At 42.7% G+C, this 24977-nt stretch overlaps 1 protein-coding gene across 1 annotated transcript in view; it reads right to left on the reverse strand.

Moving 5' to 3' along the window:
* Positions 1-24977, reverse strand: part of PDE11A (phosphodiesterase 11A) — a 572166-nt gene that overhangs the window by 142681 nt on the left and 404508 nt on the right. The window contains exons 11-12 of the mRNA XM_069733206.1: positions 3989-4135; positions 3760-3867 (exon numbers count right to left, since the gene is read on the reverse strand). Of these exons, the coding sequence (XP_069589307.1) occupies positions 3760-3867; positions 3989-4135 (255 nt within the window). The remainder of the gene's footprint in view (positions 1-3759; positions 3868-3988; positions 4136-24977) is intronic.

Consider the following 24977-nt stretch of genomic DNA (forward strand, 5'->3'; position numbering starts at 1 on the left):
ACAGCGACGGATGAGGTTCCTGATGGTGGTGGGGGAATGACCCACTAAGGGTGTTAGGGGAGTGCAGGGACAGGCTCAGATTTGAGCTCAGGTGGTGACCATCCCTCAATCCTTCTCAGTAGGGCCTTCCTCTCCCCATTTCCATCTCATTGTGTGTGAGTCGAGCCGTCCACTGACAGACCCCATGTTGGGTCCTTACATATCGTGAAACTCTGCCAGGGGCTGCTCCCTATTTAAACTCCTGAGAATCAGGTTCCACTTCCAGTTGTAGCCTAACTAGCTCTTGTGTGCATCTCAGCTCCTGTGTCTTAGTGGTAGTCGTGATTCTGACTACAGATTGTTTATTTATTTTTTATTTTATAAGCTTATGTGATGTCATCATCTTGTTGACTATCTAAATTCCCTATCAGTATGTCTTTGGAAACTGGAGAACTTGGAAGAAAACCACACATACACATGGAGAATGGATAAACTCCTTGCTGTACTTGGTGGGGAGTTGAATCCAGGACCCCAGTGCTGCAAGATGACAGTGCTGACAATTCTCTTGCCTGATGATGTTGTAACTACCGATACCTGCTGGCTCTGACCCGGCTATTTGATTATTCTTATTGCCACCTTGCACCTCCATCAGCAGCTGACTCTGTGGCCCCAGCCCAGGGATTCCTGTGAAAATCCATATTGTTGTACAGGTTTTATAAGGTCAAGATCAGGATAAACCCTGGAATCTGTAATATGGAGTGGCAAGCACCAAGCCCGTTTGTGTTAGTCATTTTTAGCACTGCCAGGGGACCATGAACATTGCCCTCGTGACAAAGCCAAAATTCTATTTGAATTGGAGCTCATTTCTAAAAATTACATTTTTGCAGATTTTTGAAAGAAAATGTACCAGAATAACACAAAGTTGACCCAAAATTCTGGTGCCAGAGCTTTTGAAGTATTTTAACCAGTTTTGAGCCTCTTTGTACAAGGAGGCATTGATTAGTCGGAAAAGGTAATGGTTTAAAATGTTCCACATTGCGTAAAATGTTTGGTGTTAAAGAAATTGTCTAAAGTACAACAACCAAAGAGAGGAAAGAAAAGGACGATACTTTTAAGATGTGAACGCATGGATAATCAATGAGTGCATGTTTTATTAACACAAATGGATAGAACAAGGAAATCTAAAACCATTTAAAGCCACAAAAAGTGCAAAATCCAATACAGGGAAAATATACATAGCCATAGTGAATGGTTGTTGAAATGATCAGGGCGCCCCATTTACTATGACTACAGTATGTTTCTTTCCTTAGGCATATTTTTTGGAATCGGTGCATTTTCACCTTGTATTGTTACCCACCCTTCTACCTCCATGGATCAGATGCAATTTCTAGGATCTTGGTATCCTGACACCGCATGCTGCCTCCTTATGGTGTTTCCATGACCCTTCATTGCTTCATTCGATCCATGCATAGGGTAATGTACTAAGTAGATTGAGCCACAATCTCTGTGCCTTAGTGTATGATGTGCACATTTTGTATTATTTTGGTGATACAGTACCATGGTTATTATTCCTAAGTAAAAAATGGTCTGTATCAACGCTGCAGTGATGAAGAGACATCAAATGCTAGAAATAATGTAAAAAAAAGTGTTTTTTTATTCATTTTTCTACACGTTTCGATGTGTTCCCCACTTCTTCAGGAAATAAAAACCATATCATTGTGACTTCTGAAGATTTCTGTCGTAAAGATCTTATTGAATCGCCCCTCTATGAATAAATGCCCTACTGCCCCAAAAGTGGCCATTTACTTAAGTGACTATTTACATTTTTCTCATCTTCACTGTGTACAACCCCTGGCAAAAATTATGGAATCACCGGCTTTGGAGGATGTTCATTCAGTTGTTTAATTTTGCAGAAAAAAAGCAGATCACAGACATGGCACAAAAGTAAAGTAATTTCAAATAGCAACTTTCTGGCTTTAAGAAACTCTAAAAGAAATCAAGAACGAAAAATGTGGTAGTCAATAATGGGAATTTTTTTTATACAAGCATAGGGGAAAAATTATGGAATCACTCAATTCTGATGAAAAAAAAAATGGAATCACCCTGTAAATTTTCATTCCCAAAGCTAACACCTGCATCAAATTAGATCTGCTCGTTAGTCTGCATCTAAATAGGAGTGATCACACCTTGGAGAGCTGTTGCACCAAGTGGACTGACATGAATCATGGCTCCAACACGAGAGATGTCAATTGAAACAAAGGAGAGGATTTTCAAACTCTTAAAAGAGGGTAAATCATCACGCAATGTTGCAAAAGATGTTGGTTGTTCACAGTCAGCTGTGTCTAAAATCTGAACCAAATACAAACAACATGGGAAGGTTGTTAAAGGCAAACATACTGGTAGACCAAGGAAGACATCAAAGCGTCAAGACCGGAAACTTAAAGCAATATGTCTCCAAAACAGGAAATGCACAACAAAACAAATGAGGGACGAATGGTTGGAAACTGAAGTCAACGTCTGTGACCGAACTGTAAGAAACCGCCTAAAGGAAATGGGATTTACATACAGAAAAGTTAAACGAAAGCCATCATTAACACCTAAACAGAAAAAAACAAGGTTACAATGGGCTAAGGAAAAGCAATCGTGGACTGTGGATGACTGGAAGAAAGTCATATTCAGTGATGAATGGCGAATCTGCATTGGGCAAGGTGATGATGCTGGAACTTTTGTTTGGTGCCGTTCCAATGAGATTTATAAAGATGACTGCCTGAAGAGAACATGCAAATTTCCACAGTCATTGATGATATGGGGCTGCATGTCAGGTAAAGGCACTGGGGAGATGGCTGTCATTACATCTTCAATAAATGTACAAGTTTATGTTGATATTTTGGACACTTTTCTTATCCCATCAATTCAAAGGATGTTTAGGGATGATGAAATCATTTTCCAAGATGATAATGCATCCTGCCATAGAGCAAAAACTGTGCAAACATTCCTTGAAAAAAGACACATAAGGTCAATGTCATGGCCTGCAAATAGTCCGGATCTCTATCCAATTGAAAATCTTTGGTGGAAGTTGAAGAAAATGGTCCATGACAAGGCTCCAACCTGCAAAGCTGATCTGGCAACAGCAATCAGAGAAAGTTGGAGCCAGATTGATGAAGAGTCCTGTTTGACACCATTAAGTCCAGGCCTCAGAGACTGCAAGCTGTAATAAAAGCCAGAGGTTGTGCAATAAAGTACTAGTGATGTTTTGGAGTGTTTTTTTGTTTGTTTGTTTTTCATGATTCCATACTTTTTTCCTCAGAATTGAGTGACTCCATAATTTTTCCCCTATGCTTGGATAAAAAAAAGTAACCATTACTGACTCCCACATTTTTTGTTCTTGATTTCTTTTAGTGTTTCTTAAAGCCAGAAAGTTGCCATTTGAAATGACTTTAGTTTTGTGCTATGTCTGTGATCTGCTTTTTTTTTTCTACAAAATTAAACAACTGAATGAACATCCTCCAAGGCCGGTGATTCCATAATTTTTGCCAGGGGTTGTATATATACAAAAAGCAAATACCGTGTTATTTTTCTACCCAATTTCCATTAGAAAACATATTGCTGCAGGATTAAGTAGTCAAATCTAAAAAATCTGAAATATTGTCTTCAGTTAAAAAAAAAAAAAAAAAAGTTTAATGTAGATGGTTTGGGGTTAATTTACTTCATCAGTCACAATAATTTATTACTAGGAAAATGAAAGGGCACAAGCCAATAATTCAGGCCTGCAGTACTTACAGTTAACATGGCGAACATCAGCTGGCACACGTTGAAGGCATGCCGCCAATTGTGATAGAGAACCATCCGATAATTCTTCCTTACTGTCAGAAGCCACCTGCACAAGGTCTAAAAAACAGAAGGGGCAGGAAGAGCGGTGTAGTTACAGCTGTGTATGGCGGAAGATCTCATTACGAGCGTAGAGCAAAACCCCAAGCCACATAGACCGGGTCGCACGGCAGATGTTTACCTCGTAATCAATTTTAAACTTCTGAACCATTCCCAGCTCCATAAACATTCTCAGCGCTGCTGTAATCATCTCATCGACGTCCAAGGAGAAGTCATCAAAATGGATGTCATCGATGGAAAGTTCTGCCACCAAGGGGATGTTGGCTGCCTTGAATGATAGAGAACACAGTTACATTTGACGATATTTTGCTGATATGTTTTTTTTTTTAAACTTATTTTTTCTTTTATGCACACTTATTTTTTCCAATTTTTTACCTGGGCGACAGATGTTTATGCATTTCAACATTTTTAGGGTCCATTAAAGGAAACCTGTCATCTCAAAAAATGCTAGTTACCCCAAAATATAGGGCTAATCTGCAGGTTAGTAGCTTTACAGTATTACTGCCCAGCCACCTTACTGAAAGTGCGGGTAATGGGAGAAAATGAACTTATTTCTTCCCAGGAGCCGCCAACTTTCACTTATGGATTCAGTGTAGGGATTGATTACAATCATCGCTTACAGCACCACTCCCTATACTGTGATCGGCTTTTGTAAGCACTCCCGAGCACTTTGATTGACAGCTTACTCTGCACAGAAGCACTGCACCGTGAGCTGTCACTCAAAGTGCCGGGGTATGCATTGGTGAAGGGGGCTGGGATTGGCATGAAAAAGACCAAAAGTTGCAAAGTGTTTTTGACAATTTTCTGGTGTGGAACACTGAAAAGTCACAACATTATTGCGCAGTACAATATCGTGACTTTTTAGTGTTCCACACCAGAAAAGTGGCAAAAACACTTTGATGAATCAGGCCCATAGTCCCTGGCCTGCTTTTCATAGTATGTTCTCTTTGAAATAACGCAGCGTTTCAGAGTAAAAAATACATGTACATGCTGCAATCGTACAGCCGGTATCTGATCTAGGGCTTGCTCACGCTTGCGTTGATTCTCTCAAGTGAAAGAATTGGACCGATTATGTTCATAATACTCATCTCCTACTCTGCCAGAGTTGAGTCGAGTGTTATCTGAGTATGATACGATTGTCTCGCGTGAGCGAATTGCAGCACAGGTGCGGAGAAGATGGAGAATTTAGTTTCTTCATCTTCTCCATAGTCTCTGTGAGCGTGCATCGAACATGCACCCATATACTTGTATGAATATGCGTGATCCAAATATCTGAGCCACTCGAAGCATTCTGCTATTGTTTTCTCATGTTGAATCAGCATGAGAAGATAATAGCAGATCTGCACTACCCCATAGTATCACAGTGGGCCCAGAACATCAGATAGCACTTGGCAGTGTTATACGCCAGTGTGAGTGAACCCTTATGCTGCAAATGGTTCGAACAGCATGATTCACCCGAGAACTTCCCTTTAAGGACATGATCTACTTTGGTGCTTAATTGTCACATCATCTTTAGGGCTTGTGCAGACGACCGTTTATTCTGTCTGCCAAGAGCATTGGGTCGGTTATGCAAATCACACTCTGATCAGAATCTGATGAAAGTGTCAACACATTGTGATCCAGTTCCATCAGATGAGGAAAAGATGGAGAAAAAAAAATAACAGTTAAAAGAAAGTTGGGGTTTGGGTACCAGAACAGTACCCAAACTCGAAACCGGACCCCATTCACTTGAATGGAGGGCTTGAACAATCCAGTCTTTGCCTTGCTGTCATGTATGGATGTGCTGCATTCCTAAACGGCTCATTTTAATATCAAGCAGGAAAACTTTCACAGAGGATTTTATAGCTGTTCTCACACCTATTTTCAAAGAAATTACATCAGCCTCTTCAGGTCTAGGAGACATAATCAATAGTATATATTGTTTGCATTGCATTCCAATTACAGCATGCAAAAAAATGGCTTTTTTAATGAACAGTGGAAAAAAAAAAGTCAATTTAATTCATATAATTTATCATTGTATTGAATATATTGAATATTAAATTAATGTATGAAAAATCAATAGGCAACACAAGAAGAGAAGAATGAATTCTCTAGGTGCTGCACTGTCTCCATTACTTTCTTGCATGTCGCTCTCATCAGAAAGCAGACGGACTGCAAACCGATAAAAGTTTAGCTACACAAAGGCGCGCAAAGTATGGCCCAGGAATTTCTGAACCAAAACGAATCTCTTTGCAGGAAAAATGCTGCATACAATGCTGATGTGTTTTTTCCTCTGTTCATTTAAATGGGTAAAAAACGCAGCAAAAACGCCAAAAGAATTGGCATGCTGGAGATTTGCAACTGCTTCAAGTCTGCAAGGAAAAAATACGCAGCGTATGCATGAGATTTCACAAAGCTCATTCATTTTGCTGGCACTGTAAACTTTAAGCTGCTGATTTTTAATGACAGGGTCAAAAGGAGAGAGAGTAAAAAAATTATGCTAAGTAACTTATTATTTAGTACTTTTTTTGTAACAATGGAGAACCCTCTGCTCTTATTTAATTCTTTTTTTTTTGTAACAATGGAAAACTCTCTTCTCTTTTACTTTTTCTCGATTTCATTCCTGCTTCTTTCATAGAGCAAGTATGTCACCCTGTGGTGGATTACTTGTATTATTTTTATCTGAAAGTATAGAACAAAGAACAGCGATAACAGATGTTTCTCCAGCAAAATTACCTGTGAATATGCCAAAGAGATATCAATCAAAGGTTTTTCTGTATTCAGGGAAGCACATCTACATATGCCAAGACACCAGCAATAAAATATAATATTTGTATCATTGCTTCTCATCAAATTTGCTTTGTACAAATAAAATGTCACGCCAAAATAAACAACAGAAGGCGGGAGATCGCTACTTCGATGTACTTTTAGAGAAATAAATCCGTTCTGCTGAATACATAAATTACAAAGTCGTTGAGACTTTAAAGGGAACCTGTCACCCCCAAAATCGAGGGTGAGCTAAGCCCACCAGCATCAGGTGCTTATCTACAGCATTCTGGAATGCTGTAGATAAGCCCCGGATGTATTCTAAAAGATAAGAAAAAGAGGTAAAGGCCCCTTCACATTAAGCGACGCTGCAGCGATACCGACAACGATCCGGATCGCTGCAGCGTCGCTGTTTGGTCGCTGGAGAGCTGTCACACAGACAGCTCTCCAGCGACCAACGATGCCGGTAACCAGGGTAAACATCGGGTTACTAAGCGCAGGGCCGCGCTTAGTAACCCGATGTTTACCCTGGTTACCATCCTAAAAGTAAAAAAAACAAACAGTACATACTTACCTACAGCCGTCTGTCCTCCAGCGCTGTGCTCTGCACTCCTCCTGTACTGGCTGTGAGCTCAGCGGCCGGAAAGCAGAGCGGTGACGTCACCGCTCTGCTTTCCGGCTGACCGACGCTCACAGCCAGTACAGGAGGAGTGCAGAGCACAGCTCTGGAGGACAGACGGCTGTAGGTAAGTATGTACTGTTTGTTTTTTTTACTTTTAGGATGGTAACCAGGGTAAACATCGGGTTACTAAGCGCGGCCCTGCGCTTAGTTACCCGATGTTTACCCTGGTTACCAGTGAAGACATCGCTGGATCGGTGTCACACACGCCGATCCAGCGATGTCAGCAGGAGTCCAGCGACGAAATAAAGTTCTGGATTTTATTCAGCGACCAACGATCTCCCAGCAGGGGCCTGATCGTTGGTCGCTGTCACACATAACGATTTCATTAACGATATCGTTGCTACGTCACAAAAAGCAACGATATCGTTAACAATATCGTTATGTGTGAAGGTACCTTTAGAATATACTCACCCAGGGGCGGTCCCGGTCCGGTCCGATGGGTGTTGCCGTCCGGTCCGGGGCCTCCCATCTTCATCAAATGACGTCCTCTTGTGGTCTTCACGCTGCGGCTCCGGCGCTGGCGTACTTTGTCTGCCCTGTTGAGGGCAGAGCAAAGTACTGCAGTGCGCAGGAGCCGGGCCTCTCTGACCTTTCCTGGCGCCTGCGCACTGCAGTACTTTGCTCTTCCCTCAACAGGGCAGACAAAGTAAGCCTGCGCCGGAGCTGCAGCGTGAAGACCAGAAGAGGACGTCATCCTATGAAGATGGGAGGCCCCGGACCGGACCACGACGCCCACCGGATCGGACCACCCGCCCAGGTGAGTATAATATAACTTCTTTTTCTTCTATTTCAGGTGACATCGGGGGCTTATCTACAGCATTACAGAATGCTGTAGATAAGCCCTGATGCCGGTGGGCTTAGCTCACCCTCGATTTTGGGGGTGACAGGTTCCTTTAAGGAGGAGCTGTCAGGTATACAAATTACAGATGTTGCATTATATTCCACATTCATATCATGGTGGCTCAGTGGTTAGCGCTGTTGCTTTGCGGTATTGGGGTCCTGAGTTCAAGTCTGACCAAGGATAATATCTGCAAGGGGTTTGTGTGAGTTTTCTTCGGGTTCTCTCTCTTTTCCTTCCACACTTACTGCTAGGAAATTTAGATCGTGAGCCCAATGGGGACAGTGATGATGTCTGTAAAGTGTTGCGGAAATTTTAACTGAGTAAAATAGATATATATCACTAAAATAAATACACCCATCATATATACAGGTGCTTCTCACAATATTAGAATATCATCAAAAAGTTTATTTATTTCAGTTCTTCAATACAAAAAGTGAAACTCATATATTATATAGAGTCATTACAAACAGAGTGATGTATTTCAAGTGTTTATTTCTCTTAATGTTGATGATTATGGCTTTCAGCCAATGAAAACCCAAAAGTAAATTAGAATACTTTATAACACCAGCTTGAAAAATTATTTTAAAACCAGAAATATTGGTTTACTGAAATGTATGTTCAGTAAATGCACTCCCTACTTGGTCGGAGCTCCTTTTGCATCAATGCGGCGTGGCATGGCAGTGATCAGCCTGCGGCACTGCTGAGGTGTTATGGAAGCCCAGGTTGCTTTGAAAGCAGCCTTCAGCTTGTCTGCATTGTTGGGTCTGGTGTCTCTCATCTTCCTCTTTACAATACCCCATAGATTCTCTATGGGGTTAAGGTCAGGCAAGTTTGCTGGCCAATCAAGCACAGTGATTCTGTTGTTTGTAAACCAGGTATTGGTACTTTTGGCTGTGTGGACAGGGGCCAAGTCCTGCTGGAGAATGAAACTTCCATCTCCAAAAAGCTTGTCGACAGAGGGAAGACTGAAGTTCTCTAAAATTTTCTGGTAGGCGGCTGTGCTGACTTTGGTCTTTATAAAACATGGTAGACCTACACCAGCAGATGACATGGCTCCCCAAACCATCACTGATTGTGGAAACTTCACACTAGACTTCAAGCAGCTTGGACTGTGGCCGCTTGACTCTTCCTCCAGACTCTGGGACCTTGATTTCAAAGGTCTAATATGAAGAATTCACAATCAATGATGGTTTCAGGAGCCATGTCATCTGCTGGTGTAGGTCCACTGTGTTTCATCAAGACCAAAGTCAGCGCAGCCCTCTACCAGGAAATTTTAGAGGTTGTAGGGGTAACTGTATGCCCCACAGCAGAAACCGGTGGGCAAGAGTTTCAATTCGCCTGTCCACCATTACATAATAATAAATAATAATCTTTATTTTTATATAGCGCTAACATATTCCGCAGCGCTTTACAGTTTGCACACATTATCATCACTGTCCCCGATTGGGCTCACAATCTAGAATTCCTATCAGTATGTCTTTGGAATGTGGGAGGAAACCGGAGTGCCCGGAGGAAACCCACGCAAACACGGAGAGAACATACAAACTCTTTGCAGATGTTGTCCTGGGTGGGATTAGAACCCAGGACCCCAGCGCTGCAAGGCTGTAGTGCTAACCACTGCGCCACCGTGCTGCCCATTACATCTGAAGGCACAGCAGTATATAGAGCCCGGAGTCGCCACAAGTAGAGACACCTGTAAAAAGGCTTGAGTTGCCTGCTATACGGATATTTCCTATTAATAGGACACAGAGAAAGTGAGGACCTTGTGCGAAACCTTAGGCAGCAAGGGACCACAACACAGTCCAGTAAGGAAGGCTTCCAACACCACCTGGCTAGGGGGATTCCGAATCGCTTCCAGGCTTTCACCTGTGAGCCGTACCCTGGACTGTGGCTGCATACTACCAGTAAAAAGTAAAGAGACTGCAACCTTGTGTCCTCCAATTCTTTCTGGTACTACATCGTCTGTCATCTTTGCCCACTATATCGGGAGCCCTGGGGACTAAGCTTCACCTTTGGGATGCCATGCTATCACTGCTGCAATAACATCATCCCCAGTGGACCCCTTTAAGCTGTGTCGGTCATCCCTGACTGAATACCACAGGTGGCGTCATGAACATTCTTTATTTTGTTTAAAAACAACGGCTTTAAAGACCTTCCCTTTAACTTGGACGTCCAGGGACACGGACCGGGTCACTGCCACCGTGACTAACCCTTTAACGACCACCGGACCTGGTACAGAGTACCCCACGGCCCTAGTGGGCACTCCAACTTGGCATCATGAACAGGATGGAATGACCCATTAAAATGGGTCTTGTGCGCCTTAGAGACTTTGCTTAACTGAGAGACCATTGAACTACTAATTGCCACCATTACCGTCGCCATTGCAGCACCATGTGGCATGCAGGAAGAGAAGGGCGTGCTGTCATGGACGGCGCTCGGAGGAACGACGAGAAAGCAATGACCGCCCCTCACAGATACTACTATGTCCGAGATCTGCTTCCTGGTCTGGGATGGCAGGAAACAAAGGAGAAAGGACCACCCATGGAAGGGAACGTGGGAACAACAGGAAGGTGCGGCCCAGAACCCAGCTGGCAAGATGGTGAGCGAAGGTCACCCAGAGGATGGCGAGGAAAAAGGAAGCTGCCCCAGCCAATGGGAGAAAAGAGAAGACCTACCATCAGCAATGAACCTGGAGGTTCTTGGAGCCGAAGTAAAGGAGCTATGCTGTCAGCTCCGGCAGTCCTGATTCAGCGTGGCAGAGAAAGTGTGGGAGCAACAGAGAATCAAGTTTGCAGTAGACCAGTCTGCAAAGGAAGAGTCCAGCACCAGTGACACAGCGGCAGCAGGTAAGGAGGCTGACCCTACCCCGGTAGCCGAGGACACCCTCATAGGACCCTATGATGCTACGACACCCCCACCACCCAGACGGGTGTATAGAAAACTTGATTGGGAGCAACCCTCGGGCATAACAGACACCTTAAAAGCCCTGCTGCAGCCGAGGAAGAAGCTCCTGGAAGTGAGTGGAGAGTGGGTGGCGTTATGGTGGGAGCACTTTGGCAATAATCTGATAGTGTTCCCCGGGGAAGCCCAGACCTAGGGAGAATATCTGGAGATCATCAGTAAGGAGAAATATTGCCATCAGCAAATGCTTAAGTGGGAGAAGGAGGACAGAGAGCAGAACCTCTGGCGCAGGGTCATAGAAGAGAGGAATCTGCGAGCTAAGGCTCAGACCCATAAGGTCAGATATGAGGAGCGGGGACCACGGAGACAAGGCACAGTGGTGGCTTTCCGCACCAAGGCAGGCTGAGGGTTCATTAAAGAACCTGGGGTGTTGGCAGAAGTCTTTGTCACCCGACGTGACGTGGAATCCCACCTTCTAGAGGGACACTCGGATAGGGACCTCTACCCAGGAGACCGCGTCACCTACACCCGACACTGGGGTGAAAAGGGGTGGAATGCTCTGCATGTCCACAAATGTATACCAAAAAGGACAACACCCAGGCCAACCGTAAGTGATCCTGAGCCACAGCCAGTAGCAACACCTCAGCCATCAGCTCCATTACCTGGAAAGATAACCTCTGCACCTGCAACCGTAAGGGAACTAACCACAGTGTGTTCCAGGGCTATGCAGGCCACAGTGGAGATGCATTCTAGGAGCACCCAGACTCCCATATTGGGTACTGATCAACTTTTTGTTTTACCTGGCATAAGACTGAACTCCCGGCAAGGAGACTGCAATGTCCAGGTATACCCTTGAAAACATCAAGATTAGACTGTAAGCTGTTGAAAGTTCATTTAACCTGGCAAGGTTTCTGTTTAAAAAGTTAATGTGTTGACCATCGGACCCACTACTGAGCACCCCACGGCCCTAGCGGGCGCTCCACTTCCCTCTGCCAACAAGCTAATTTGTAATGGAAATTTCTGGAAATGTCATTCTCCAGCAGAATTTGGCCCCTGTCCACACTGCCAAAAGAACCAATTCCTGGTTTAAAAACAACAGTATCACGCTGCTTGATTGGCGAGCAAACTCCCCTGACCATAACCCCACAGAGAATCTATGGGGTATTGTCAAGAGGAAGAGGAGAGACACCAGACCCAACAATGCAGACAAGCTGAAGGCTGCTATCAAAGCAACCTGGGCTTCCATAACACCTCAGCAGAGCTACAGATTGATCGCCTCCATGCCACGCCGCATTGATGCAATAATTGATGCCAAAAGAGCCCCGACCAAGTATTGAGTGCATTTACTGAATATAAATTTCAGTAGGCCAACATTGCGGATTTTAAAATCATTTTTTCAAGCTGGTGTTATAAAGTATTCTAAATTACTGAGATAACGACTTTTGGATTTTCATTGGCTGTAAGCCATAATCATCAACATTAACAAATATAAACACATGAAATAGATCACTCTGTCTGTAATGACTCTATAAAATATATGAGTTTCACTTTTTATATTGAAGCACTGAAATGAATACATTTTTTGATGATATTCTAATTTTGTGAGATGCCTCGGTATCTCAGAAGAAGGGAAAAAAAGGTGTTATGAGAACATGAGGAGGCATGAAGACCCGCATGCCAAAAACACTGATGAACCAAAGTGGAATAATAGTCTATGTTTCTCCAGGTTGCGCTGCCATATTGTCATCTGTCTCTCTGCTATTTACTCTATAGTCGTTCAGTAGCATCAGCATCAGGTAGACAAAGAGAGAGAGACAGATTGTTTGTGCTCTGGGGCGGGACTCTAGGCAGAGTCTTATCTTCCTGCTCTAAGCCAGAAAAACCAAGAAGAGACCTGCCCACAGGCCGTCCCGAAGTACAAACATGTTCGTCATCATAGAGATAGACTGTTTGTGCTTTGCGGAGGCCTGTGAGCAGATCTCTTCTTTGTTTTTCTGGCTTAGAGCAGGAAGATAAGACTCTGCCTACAGGCCACCCTGGAGCATAAGCATCTCATTAGCTGAAAACTTCTAACACTGATTACACAAGAACCACAAGACAGATTTCTTCACTCCAGGTATCATTTTAATCAGTAGAACAGCCCCAACTTGACAATGCCTGTAGTTTACTTAGCAAAATCCTGCTGACAGGTCTGCTTTAAGTCAATTGTATCAAATACCTTACCATATTACCTGGGCATCCCTAGTTTTGTTATTGGACAACACATGTATTTTACAAAAAGGACAATAAACACAATTACTCAGATTTTATCAAGGTAAATGGGACGGATTTCTAATGTAACTTGAAAATAGCAGTCTTTCATGACTTTTACTATATTTATTATGCATTTTAGATATTTTTTACCCCATGTTCAACAAGGGGGCATGACCTCACTAACAACAGATGTGGTTGACAGGAAAGGAGTATTGCTTAATTTTGGACACTCAAAAAATTTCAAAAAGTTGAAAAAGCCACAAAACATTCTCATTTTGTCTACAAGGACCTGCACAAAATTTTTGCACCAATTCATCCAGTTTTAGACCAGATTTCTAGGGGAAACTGTTTGATCAATTTGCCTCGCAGTAAGACAACCAACAGGTGATGTAAAGTTAGACTATATAGTCCTAAAACACACCATATTTATAAAGAGGTGTCAGCTACTAAAATAAATCTGGCACCTTTTACGACTGTGTAGTCTAAGTTTGCACTGTCTAAGAATTGGAGAGTATTGACAATTAACTATGCCACAATGACTGTAAAGAAAAAAGGAAAATTGGGACAGTCCCAGTTCTATTAACCCCATTATTGACCTATGACATGCAGTGTTCGTCATAGGTTGCCTCCCCCTCTTTGGTGCAGGCTCCGGCGATGAACCCGCACCTTTTCCGGCACATGACAGCTGATCTAATCAGCAGACATGTGCCCTTGACAGTCGCGGGTGGAATCATGATCCACCCGCGGCTGTTAACTAGTTAAATGCCACTGTCAATCTCTGACAGCCGCATTTAACTTGTGCAAACCGGATGCGCGTCTTAGCTTTTCCCATCGGCATCCGTGTCATATGCCCGCAGGGGCCGATGGGTTGGTATTCACTGTGATTGTCATTGCTGAACTGCTATGAGTGCCACCAGGTTGAAGCTTTGCTATGTGTAACACAAGCGATCAGATGATTGCAGCTTCTGCTCTCTCATAAAGGTTATTGGAATTTTTTTCTCATTTTCCAATATACTATACAGTAAAAGTACAACTTGTCTAGTGAAAAACAAGCCCTCACATGGCCATATTGATGGAAAAGTAAGAAATTTATGGCTCTGGGAAGAAGGGGAGCAAAAAATGGAAACGCAAAAAAGGAAATACCCTTGGTCCTTAAGGGGTTAATCTGAGGCCCTTCTTTATTAGATGAAACACAAAATGTGCTATTACTAATTACTGGCTATTTGTGAAGGAGCTGGAGCTGTAGTCAGTGATGTAACTGGAGTGTGGGGAAAAAAGGTCTCAGAACAGGAGATGGCGTGTGGAAAAATAAGGGATCCTAAGTGGGAAGACACAGCACTTCTGAACACACTAAGCAAGTGATGTCTGGACATTTAAAGAGAATCTATGACTAGGATTTTGCCACCCAATCTGAGAAAGGCATAATGTAGAGATAGAGATCCTGATTCCAGCGATGTGTCACTTACTGGGCTGCTCGCTGTAGTTTTGATAAAATCACTGTTTTTGCAGCAGGAGATTACCACTAGAGGACTAGTAAACCTGCTGCCATGTAGTCTTCCATATAAATGATCTTTGTATATCCCCGCCCCCACCACTGATTGGTAGCGTTTTGCACATGCACAGTCTGCACAGGAAGCTGCCAATCAGTGGTGTGGGCGGGGTTATACAGAGCACAGTATTCAGAGAACTGCTAGATTTACAGCGGATAAAACTGATTATCTCAAAACCACAGCAAGCAGCCTAGTAAGTAACACATCACCGGAATCAGAGTCTCTGCCTCTGTCATGCTGCTTTCAGATGGGGGAGAAAAACATGGTGAAAGTTGCCCTTTAAAAGGTTAAATAACATTAACTCAGTCACGGGCGTTACTGTACACCCTGGTGTTCATGGCTAATGTTGTAATATGCTAGGTCTGAGCCATGGTTACACATGTAATAAGGAGCCAGCATTTGCCTAAAGGCTTGTAGGGTCACAATACAACACTGTACAGCTCCAGTCAGTAGAATGACTGACAACAGGGAGGGTAAGTAATGATTCATTGCACCTCCTGCCCTGACTGATGCTTTGCTCCTTGTACTTGCCATTTCCCATTTCCTTGTTACGTTCCTAAGCCCCGGAGCAAGGATTTGTCTAGATAATGAAATAGTAGTGAAAAGTGAAATTCCCAATAAAACAGCGGTGTGCCTTACAAGAGAACGCTATTCTGCTTCTGCGCGAACATTAGCAGCACATAAGTCATTTTTTGCTCCAGTGCGGGGTTTCCACGCTTCGGCCTTTCCCTGCTGTGCGTGAATACAATGTTCCTGACTTGTGCTTGTGCACGGATACAACAATACAGGAGTAAGTAAATCTGTACACAGCGGACAATTGCTACCAGCTTTTCTGTAAAAGCCATCTTGATCTTTTGTTGCACTCTCATGCTGCTCTCTTATTTTGTAAACTAAAGAAAATGTATTCTGAAATCACATCGGCAGCTCAGGACCTGAATATAAAGCAGGTTTACATCCACTCTGATGATGGCGGCAGGTCGTAGGAAGACCGGCCGGCGCTAAAGCTTACAAAACTATGCACTATAACAGTATTAAAGTGGTTTCGTAAAACCCTCTGTCCACCAGATGCAGTTTGTTTTAGAAAAACAATCTGCGCTTTACTCACCCTCCTTCGGTCCAGCACTTGGTCTCCCCATTGCTCCCAGTGTCTGTTATTGCCTTTAGTGCTGGCATCACATCAACAGCGCTGCAGCCAATCATTGAGCTCAGAGGTTCATGTCGTTAACTCGTCAGAGCCGCTGAGTTCAGTTATTGGCTGCAGTGACATCAGTGCTTTAGACAATAAAATATACCACAAGCAATGGTGATGACTGAGCCCTGGACCCAGGGAGAGTGAGTAAAGCACTGTGTGTTTGTTTGTTTTTTAAACAAACTGCACTGTGAAAGAGGGATTTTCTGAAATGTTAACCTCTTCTGCCCTGCTCTGTGTATACGTCCACATAGTTTCAAACAATACACCCGTATGCTTCCCGTAATGCTGCAATTCTCTTCCCAAATAATACTATTATTTCAAACTAGATGGCAGCCCGATTCTAAAGAATCGGGAGTCTAGAATCCATATATACTTTATTTATTCAAATGTAAGAATAATACAATTAATAAATAATAGTAAGAAAGAACAAAAATAATAGGCAGTATATGGAGAAAACACCAAACAAAAGTTCAAAATTGGTGTGAAAATGTCACTGAACCACTTCACAACTAAATATATATAGTTTTGGTAAATGGTATCATTTTTTTGACGAAATTCGGCAGGAGCTTGAAGAGCAACGTCACTGGGCCCGCCTCCACGCAGTAGAAACTTGCTGTGAGGTAAAAATTCAAAAATCACACCAAAATGGCGGGCGGAGTGTGTCACAGTACGGCACGTTTCTGATTGGTCGCTCGCAGCAGGCGGCAACCAATCAGACACTGGACACTGTTGACGTCACTTATCTCCGGACATTATCTCCGGACATTAGCTCCGGACATTAGCTCCGGACAAAGCCACGGAAGTTGGCAGAAATTGCAGGAAGTAGTATTCTAGGCAATTAATCTCCGGACATTAGCTCCGGACATTAGCTCCGGACATTAGCTCCGGACATTAGCTCCGGACAAAGCCACGGAAGTTGGCACAAATTGCAGGAAGTAGTATTCTAGGCAATTATACAGTGGGGCAAAAAAGTATTTAGTCAGTCAGCAATAGTGCAAGTTACACCACCTAAAAAGATGAGAGGCGTCTGTAATTTACATCATAGGTAGACCTCAACTATGGGAGACAAACTGAGAAAAAAAATCCAGAAAATCACATTGTCTGTTTTTTTAACATTTTATTTGCATATTATGGTGGAAAATAAGTATTTGGTCAGAAACAAAATTTCATCTCAATACTTTGTAATATATCCTTTGTTGGCAATGACAGAGGTCAAACGTTTTCTCTAAGTCTTCACAAGGTTGCCACACACTGTTGTTGGTATGTTGGCCCATTCCTCCATGCAGATCTCCTCTAGAGCAGTGATGTTTTTGGCTTTTCGCTTGTCAACACGGACTTTCAACTCCCTCCAAAGGTTTTCTATAGGGTTGAGATCTGGAGACTGGCTAGGCCACTCCAGGACCTTGAAATGCTTCTTACGAAGCCACTCCTTCGTTGCCCTGGCGGTGTGCTTTGGATCAATGTCATGTTGAAAGACCCAGCCACGTTTCATCTTCAATGCCCTTGCTGATGGAAGGAGGTTTGCACTCAAAATCTCACGATACATGGCCCCATTCATTCTTTCATGTACCCGGATCAGTCGTCCTGGCCCCTTTGCAGAGAAACAGCCCCAAAGCATGATGTTTCCACCACCATGCTTTACAGTAGGTATGGTGTTTGATGGATGCAACTCAGTATTCTTTTTCCTCCAAACACGACAAGTTGTGTTTCTACCAAACAGTTCCAGTTTGGTTTCATCAGACCATAGGACATTCTCCCAAAACTCCTCTGGATCATCCAAATGCTCTCTAGCAAACTTCAGACGGGCCCGGACATGTACTGGCTTAAGCAGTGGGACACGTCTGGCACTGCAGGATCTGAGCCCATGGTGGCGTAGTGTGTTACTTATGGTAGGCCTTGTTACATTGGTCCCAGCTCTCTGCAGTTCATTCACTAGGTCCCCCCGCATGGTTCTGTGATTTTTGCTCACTGTTCTTGTGATCATTCTGACCCCACGGGGTGGGATTTTGCGTGGAGCCCCAGATCAAGGGAGATTATCAGTGGTCTTGTATGTCTTCCATTTTCTAATTATTGCTCCCACTGTTGATTACTTCACTACAAGCTGGTTGTCTATTGCAGATTCAGTCTTCCCAGCCTGGTGCAGGGCTACAATTTTGTTTCTGGTGTCCTTTGACAGCTCTTTGGTCTTCACCATAGTGGAGTTTGGAGTCAGACTGTTTGAGGGTGTGCACAGGTGTCTTTTTATACTGATAACAAGTTTAAACAGGTGCCATTACAACAGGTAATGAGTGGAGGAAAGAGGAGACTCTTAAAGAAGAAGTTACAGGTCTGTGAGAGCCAGAAATCTTGATTGTTTGTTTCTGACCAAATACTTATTTTCCACCATAATATGCAAATAAAATGATAAAAAAACAGACAATGTGATTTTCTGGATTTTTTTTTCTCAGTTTGTCTTCCATAGTTGAGGTCTACCTATGATGTAAATTACAGACGCCTCTCATCTTTTTAAGTGGTGGAACTTGCACTATTGCTGACTGACTAAATACTTTTTTGCCCCACTGTATATTAGATGATTGCAAAATAATTAAAGGGGCATTTCCATCTCCATGCTCAATTGTTCACATGTGGTCAGCTATCCTAGGAATGTGCCAGAAATCTAAGATGCATACTGGTACTGACACATACTATGAGGAGGATAGCCTAAGTGTGATGTCTCCTAAATAAGAAACTGGAAGTTTTAAAGACCATCATTTTAATAATGCCGAGCTTCAGTTCTGGGGTCGGCAGCACCGTAGGAAACTGCGTAATGACTTAATCCCTACTGTGATGCTGTTGATGAAGGGAAGAAAGAAGATCAAGGGCAGTACTGGCAAGCTGCAGAAGTCGTGCATACAGTAGGCGCATAAGATCTTAAAGTAGCGTTAGAAGTGTCGGACTTCTCCACATCAGATAATGTTCAGTTCTCATGTACTGTAGCTATGATCCTCAGAAGTTTGCTGTTTTAGCATTATTTTATATTAACGATCTTGTTCCTGTAAATGTGAGGAATATCTTTTGGAGGGGTGCAGAGAAATGTGCTGACACAGCAAAGTATAGGCTGTATGTAAAAGTGTAGGAGCATTTAGTACATACCGAATACTATTCGCAGTGTTTATCTTGGGGCTGTGCTATCCCCATTTTTATTATTTTAAATTACATTATTGCTATATATTGCTATATATTCGCTATATAATTAGCACATTTTGATCAAATTCTGTGAGCTCACCTGCCACAAAAAGGCATCCACACCCAGATGGGTCAATATACTCAAACTGTATAAAATAAGACTGATTACTCTCTCTTGGACTTAGGCACACAAACAGAATATTATTCACAGGGTTTATCTTGGGGCTGTTATACCCCCATTTTTATTTTAATTTACATCACCGCTATATTCCCTATACTTAGCCCATTTTGATCAAATACTGTAAGCTCATCTGCCAGGACAAGGTATCCATACTCAAATGGGTCCCGGCACCAAACCTGTACAACAGAAGGCAGACTTCTCTCTTGGACTTAGGCTTGTGTGCAGTGGCGTAACTTGAAACTCATGGGCCCCGATGCAAAAGCTCCAACGGGGCCACCAAATATTTTAAATCTTTAATAGCAATAGTCTTGTTCTATAGGCCAAAGGGACTTTTAGGGCCCCCTAGAGTCTAGGGCCCGGGTGCAATTGCAACCCCTGCACCTGTTGTAGTTACGCCCCTGCTTGTGTGACAGAAAGAAGCTGTGCTGTTGATTTAAAATCATCCACCAACTATAGTGATTAAAATGGTTATAGCTGACAGGGAGTGGTTAGCTTAGCCCCAGGGTATACTGGGAAAGTTATTATTGTGTCCTGGACATCCAAGAGTAAGAGGTGTGTTACAGAGTCTGCTGCCAGACTGAAGTCAGACAAGTTGTTTAGACCAGTTCTTCCTGGGAAGTGATATAGAAGCAGTTAGGACAGCCAGGAGCATCTTTATTACCTCAAGATAGAAGTGAGAGAGCTACAGCACTGGACTCATCCCCTTCCCCCACCTCACTGCATGAGCAAGGTACCATTCTGCTTAGGTTAAGACACTGTGTGTGTGCGAAGAGATGTTATCTGTAAAAAGACTTTCATATATGTTGATGCAGGATTGAATGAAGTGATTATATGTGATGAAAAGATGCTTGAATTAAAGCCCTGTGATCAACTTCAGCTCAGAACTGTGTCATAGCTGTGTGCCTGTAAACTATTACCTCCCTTCTACTGTGATGAATTATGATTAATAGTTGCCAAGTGAGATTTCCCCAGGATTCCAAAGAACTCATGTTTCCTTTGTATCACCCTCATACCCTGAGTAGCGTGCATGCAACACTTACTATACAAACTAATGTCATGACTCATGACCAAGCTTTATTCTACAATACTGAAAATAGTCTGGGACAGGTGGGTATAGAAAAAGTCTGGCATTCCCTGAAGATGTTGCTTTTATGAAATTGTGGTGATGTGATGCATTAATGTATACTAAGGGCAAATTCTGCAGTAAAACACCCCGAAATGTCGCAAAAATGTGGGCGTAGCTGCTGCTTAGGGTGAGAGCTTTGCCTTGTATCAGTGGTGAACTGTTAGGTGCCCAGCTAGTGTGGGGGTTTAGAGAAAGAAGTCTAAATGTTGTTTCATGGAAGCATCTGTGAAGATAGCTGCTGTAGCCGGATTGCTGGATATATCTAAAGCCCCATTCAGATGTTAAATATTTGGTCAGTTTTTTACATCAGTATTTGTAAGCCAAAACAAGGAGTGGGACAGTCAGAGGAAAAGTATAATAGAAACATATGCACCACTTCTGTATTTATCACTCACTCCTGGTTTTGGCTTACAAATACTGAGGTAAAATACTGATCAAATACTGAAAGGGTGAACGTGGCCTAAGACATATGAGTGTCACTATGAGATTGGGATGAAGAAACTCAGTGATGTGCCGCTATGTGTAACCATGAAGATGAAGCCTTTATCAATGTCAGAGGTGAAAAATATAAAGTATTGTGCCTGCTATTATGGCTGTTCATCTTTCAAAACTTCGTTATAAAGAATCCTGCTTTTAACTATAATGGCCTCTTCTGCTTCCTTGTTTGTAGCCTTCACCATATTACACCTCTCTCTCACAGGCTGCTGACACTGAGCCCCCTAGAAAGCAATATAGATAGGGTGAGGGCAGGAGCAGAGAAGAAGGCATGTTGAATTCATTACTGGTGTGAAGAAGAGACAAACACTTGGCCAGAGTAAACCTTCCAGACGGAGTGCTACGCTGCGAACCGAAGGTGACGGGCACAAGGGGGCATTCTTTGCGTCTGGAGGAGAGAAGGTTTTTCCACCAACATAGAAGAGGATTCTTTACTGTTAGGGCAGTGAGAATCTGGAATTGCTTGCCTGAGGAGGTGGTGATGGCAAACTCAGTCGAGGGGTTCAAGAGAGGCCTGGATGTCTTCCTGGAGCAGAACAATATTGTATCATACAATTAGGTTCAGTAGAAGGACGTAGATCTGGGGATTTATTATGATGGAATATAGGCTGAACTGGATGGACAAATGTCTTTTTTCGGCCTTACTAACTATGTTACTATGTTACTATGAACCAGGGGCGGACATACCATTGGGTAAACCTGCGCAGCCCCTCAAGAGGAAAGGGAGCCCATTTCCACCTCTAAAGCAGGTGAAATTGTGAATTACTGTGACTGATTAGACTTGATGAGGGGCCCTTTCCTGCCTGTGTCTGTCAGTGCTGGGAACCCTAAAGTCTTTTGCATTATACACGCGGTGGTGGTGACGGCCTACATCTTGGTCACATGCTGTTCTTACATCCAAAGCGGTTTTCAACTGTTCCTCAGACATAACTCTTTATCCAAATGGCAGTGTTTTTACCAGAAATAGACTATGGAGACTATGGGTGATCTCGTCCGCTGGCCTGGCTGTCTTTAGAAAGACTGCATGGACCAGGGCTTATCCCACTGAATGACCATACTCCTTTTCCCTTGGGCAGAATACTACTGAGACAAGACAGGGTGAGGGTAACACTGTGGCCATACTTTATTGAACCACCAATAGACAATGACATACAGTAGAGTTCCAGCATTTACACAAGATGGTGCAAATTACAGAGTCTCACCCTTGCGCTGGCTTGCCGGGATTAGAGCAGCTGTGACTTTGTGGCTTCCAGGGCCAACTAACGCAATCAGTGGCCCCCCTTTTGGCTGGCACCCACAGAGAGGAGGTAGCAGCAAGCTTAGGAAGCTGTCAGTCAATTGAGGTACATTGGTGTTCAAAATAATAGCAATGTGTATCGAACGACCCATATTTCTCAGGCTTTCAAGGAGAAATGTATATACAACATATCCCGGCTTCACCCTTAAATAAGGGCCACCTGATTCACACCTGTTTCTTCACAGAATGATTGACCTCACTAATTGATCTCCACACTGCTATTATTTTGAGCAGACCCCGTTTCAATTAATTATTCTAATACACAGACTCAAAAACCTGCAGATCAAGACAGACATGTGGTAATATAATTTATACCAAAAACAGTGATTAATCTGGTTACTCATATTGGACTGCTATTATTTTGAACACTACTGTATGTGGTCAGGTGACTTGATTGTCTCAACTTTGGTGCTCCAAACATCCTCATGCGCTCAATAATGGGCAGTGGATCAAATCTGTATTCCTCTGATTAGAGCCATGGTTCTTTGCTGCCGTTCTGTAAAGTCTCTCTGCAGAAGGATAGTGATCCATTTTGTACCAACATTTGTCCTTCAGGCCATGATCCACAGGTCAGGAGGAAGGTGGGATAAGATAAACTTGCATTGTTTCAGTATTTAATCAATCTGCATAGTTTGAACTTCAATGTTTCCAGGTCATCAAGCTGCATGGACTGATACAATTGGTAATCAACATATTAGCAAACATTGATTGTTCAATGACCCTGCATCCCTGTCCACCAAGGATAGCAGAACAAGTTGCAACAAAATTCAATTCAAGAGTCAACGTTCAGGCTCATATGAACAATGGCTTATATCTATTGATCGACTGAAAAATATGTCTGGCATAATTAATCCCTTCACGACATGCGCTGTACTAGTACAGCGCATGTCATGTCTTCCCCTTTGATGTGGGCTCCGGCGATGAGCCCACATCAAAGTCGCAACATGTCAGCTGTTTTGTACAGCTGACATGTGCGCACAATAGCGGCAGGGGGAATCCCGATCCACCCGCCGCTATTAACTAGTTAAACACTGTCAAACGCTGACAGTGGCATTTAACTACCGCTTCCGGCCATCGGGACGGAAATGCCGCATCGCCGACCCCGTCACATGACCGGGGGTCAGCCATGCGTCGGCATGACAACCTGAGTTCTCCTTGAGACCTCTATGGTTGTTGATGCCGGCTTGCTGTGAGCGCCACCCTGTGGCAAGCCTGTAATTCAGCTGCATAGGAGTGATCTGATGATCTCTCCTATGTAGCTGAGCCGATCCAGTTGTGCCAGCTTCTAGCCTCCCATGGAGGCTACTGAAGCATGGCAAAAGTTAAAAAAGAAGTTTTAAAAAATATGAAAAAAAAAATAAAAAAATATAAAAATTTTAAATCACCCCCATTTCGCCCCATTCAAAATAAAACAAGAAAAAAACAAAAACAAACATACACATATTTGGTATCGCTGCTTTCAGAATTGCCCGATCTATCAATTAAAAAAATGGATTAACCTGATTGCTAAATGGCGTAGCGAGAAAAAAAATTAAAAATGTCAGAATTACGTTTTTTTGGTCACCACGACATTGCATTAAAATGCAATAACGGGCGATCATAAGAATGTATCTGTACAAAAATGGTATGATTAAAAACGTCAGCTTGGCATGCAAAAAATAACCCCTCACCCGACCCGAGATCCCGAAAAATGGAGACGTTATGGGTATCGGAAAGTGGTGCAATTTTTTTTTTTTTTACCAAAGTTTGGAATTTGTTTTCACCACTTAGATAAAAAAATAACCTAGACATGTTTGGTATCTATGAACTCGTAATGATGTGGAGAATCACAATGGCAGGTCAGTTGTAGCATTTATTGAATCTGGCAAAAAAGCCAAACAAAAAACAAGTGTGGATTGCACTTTTTTTGCAATTTCACTACACTTGCAATTTTTTTTCCAGTTTTCTAGTACAAGACATGGTAAAAGCAATGGTGTCGTTCAAAATTACAATTCGTCCCGCAAAATATAAGCCCTCACATGGCCATATTGACAGAAAAATAAAAAAGTTAAGTTATGGCTCTGGGAATGAGGGGAGTGAAAAACGAAAACGCAAAAACGAAAAAGGGCTGTGTCTTGATGGGGTTAATAATAAATGCTCTGTTATTACTAGATTGCTGGAAAAGAAAAGTCATGCTGCAACACAAAAATTACTTCTTTTTATTCTTTTTTTTTAAAAATTATAGTGCAAAGATTTTAAAACATAAAAACTGTACGATATTTGTGGAAAGTAAAGTGATAAGTTATTAAACAGAACAAGAAACATTAGCGTTCTTCTAAAATGTAAATCGTCATGTATTTTTTGGAAGTCACACTAGAGGGCAATAACATACAATTCCTGAACACACACCATGCCAGCAAATCTGTTAACTCTTTGGATCTCACATGGAATTCCATTGCCTCAGGAGAAAGAAATATGTTCTGAGCATATTTCTCAGTATACCCGTAACATTTGCAAATGGAAAAAAAGTAAAACTTCTGTCATCCCCAGAGTTGATACAGGAAAGAAATATATCTTGGTACCGTGTTAGCCAGTGGATAGAAAATGGATGGATTTTTCCATCCCCAGAGTTGAACATTTTTATAATGTATGCAATGCACTTTCCATTTATTTGTCCACAATCTTCCAAAGAGTAAAAGAAAA

This window comes from Ranitomeya imitator, chromosome 7 (genome assembly GCF_032444005.1).
Source record: "Ranitomeya imitator isolate aRanImi1 chromosome 7, aRanImi1.pri, whole genome shotgun sequence".
Taxonomy (NCBI): domain Eukaryota; kingdom Metazoa; phylum Chordata; class Amphibia; order Anura; family Dendrobatidae; genus Ranitomeya; species Ranitomeya imitator.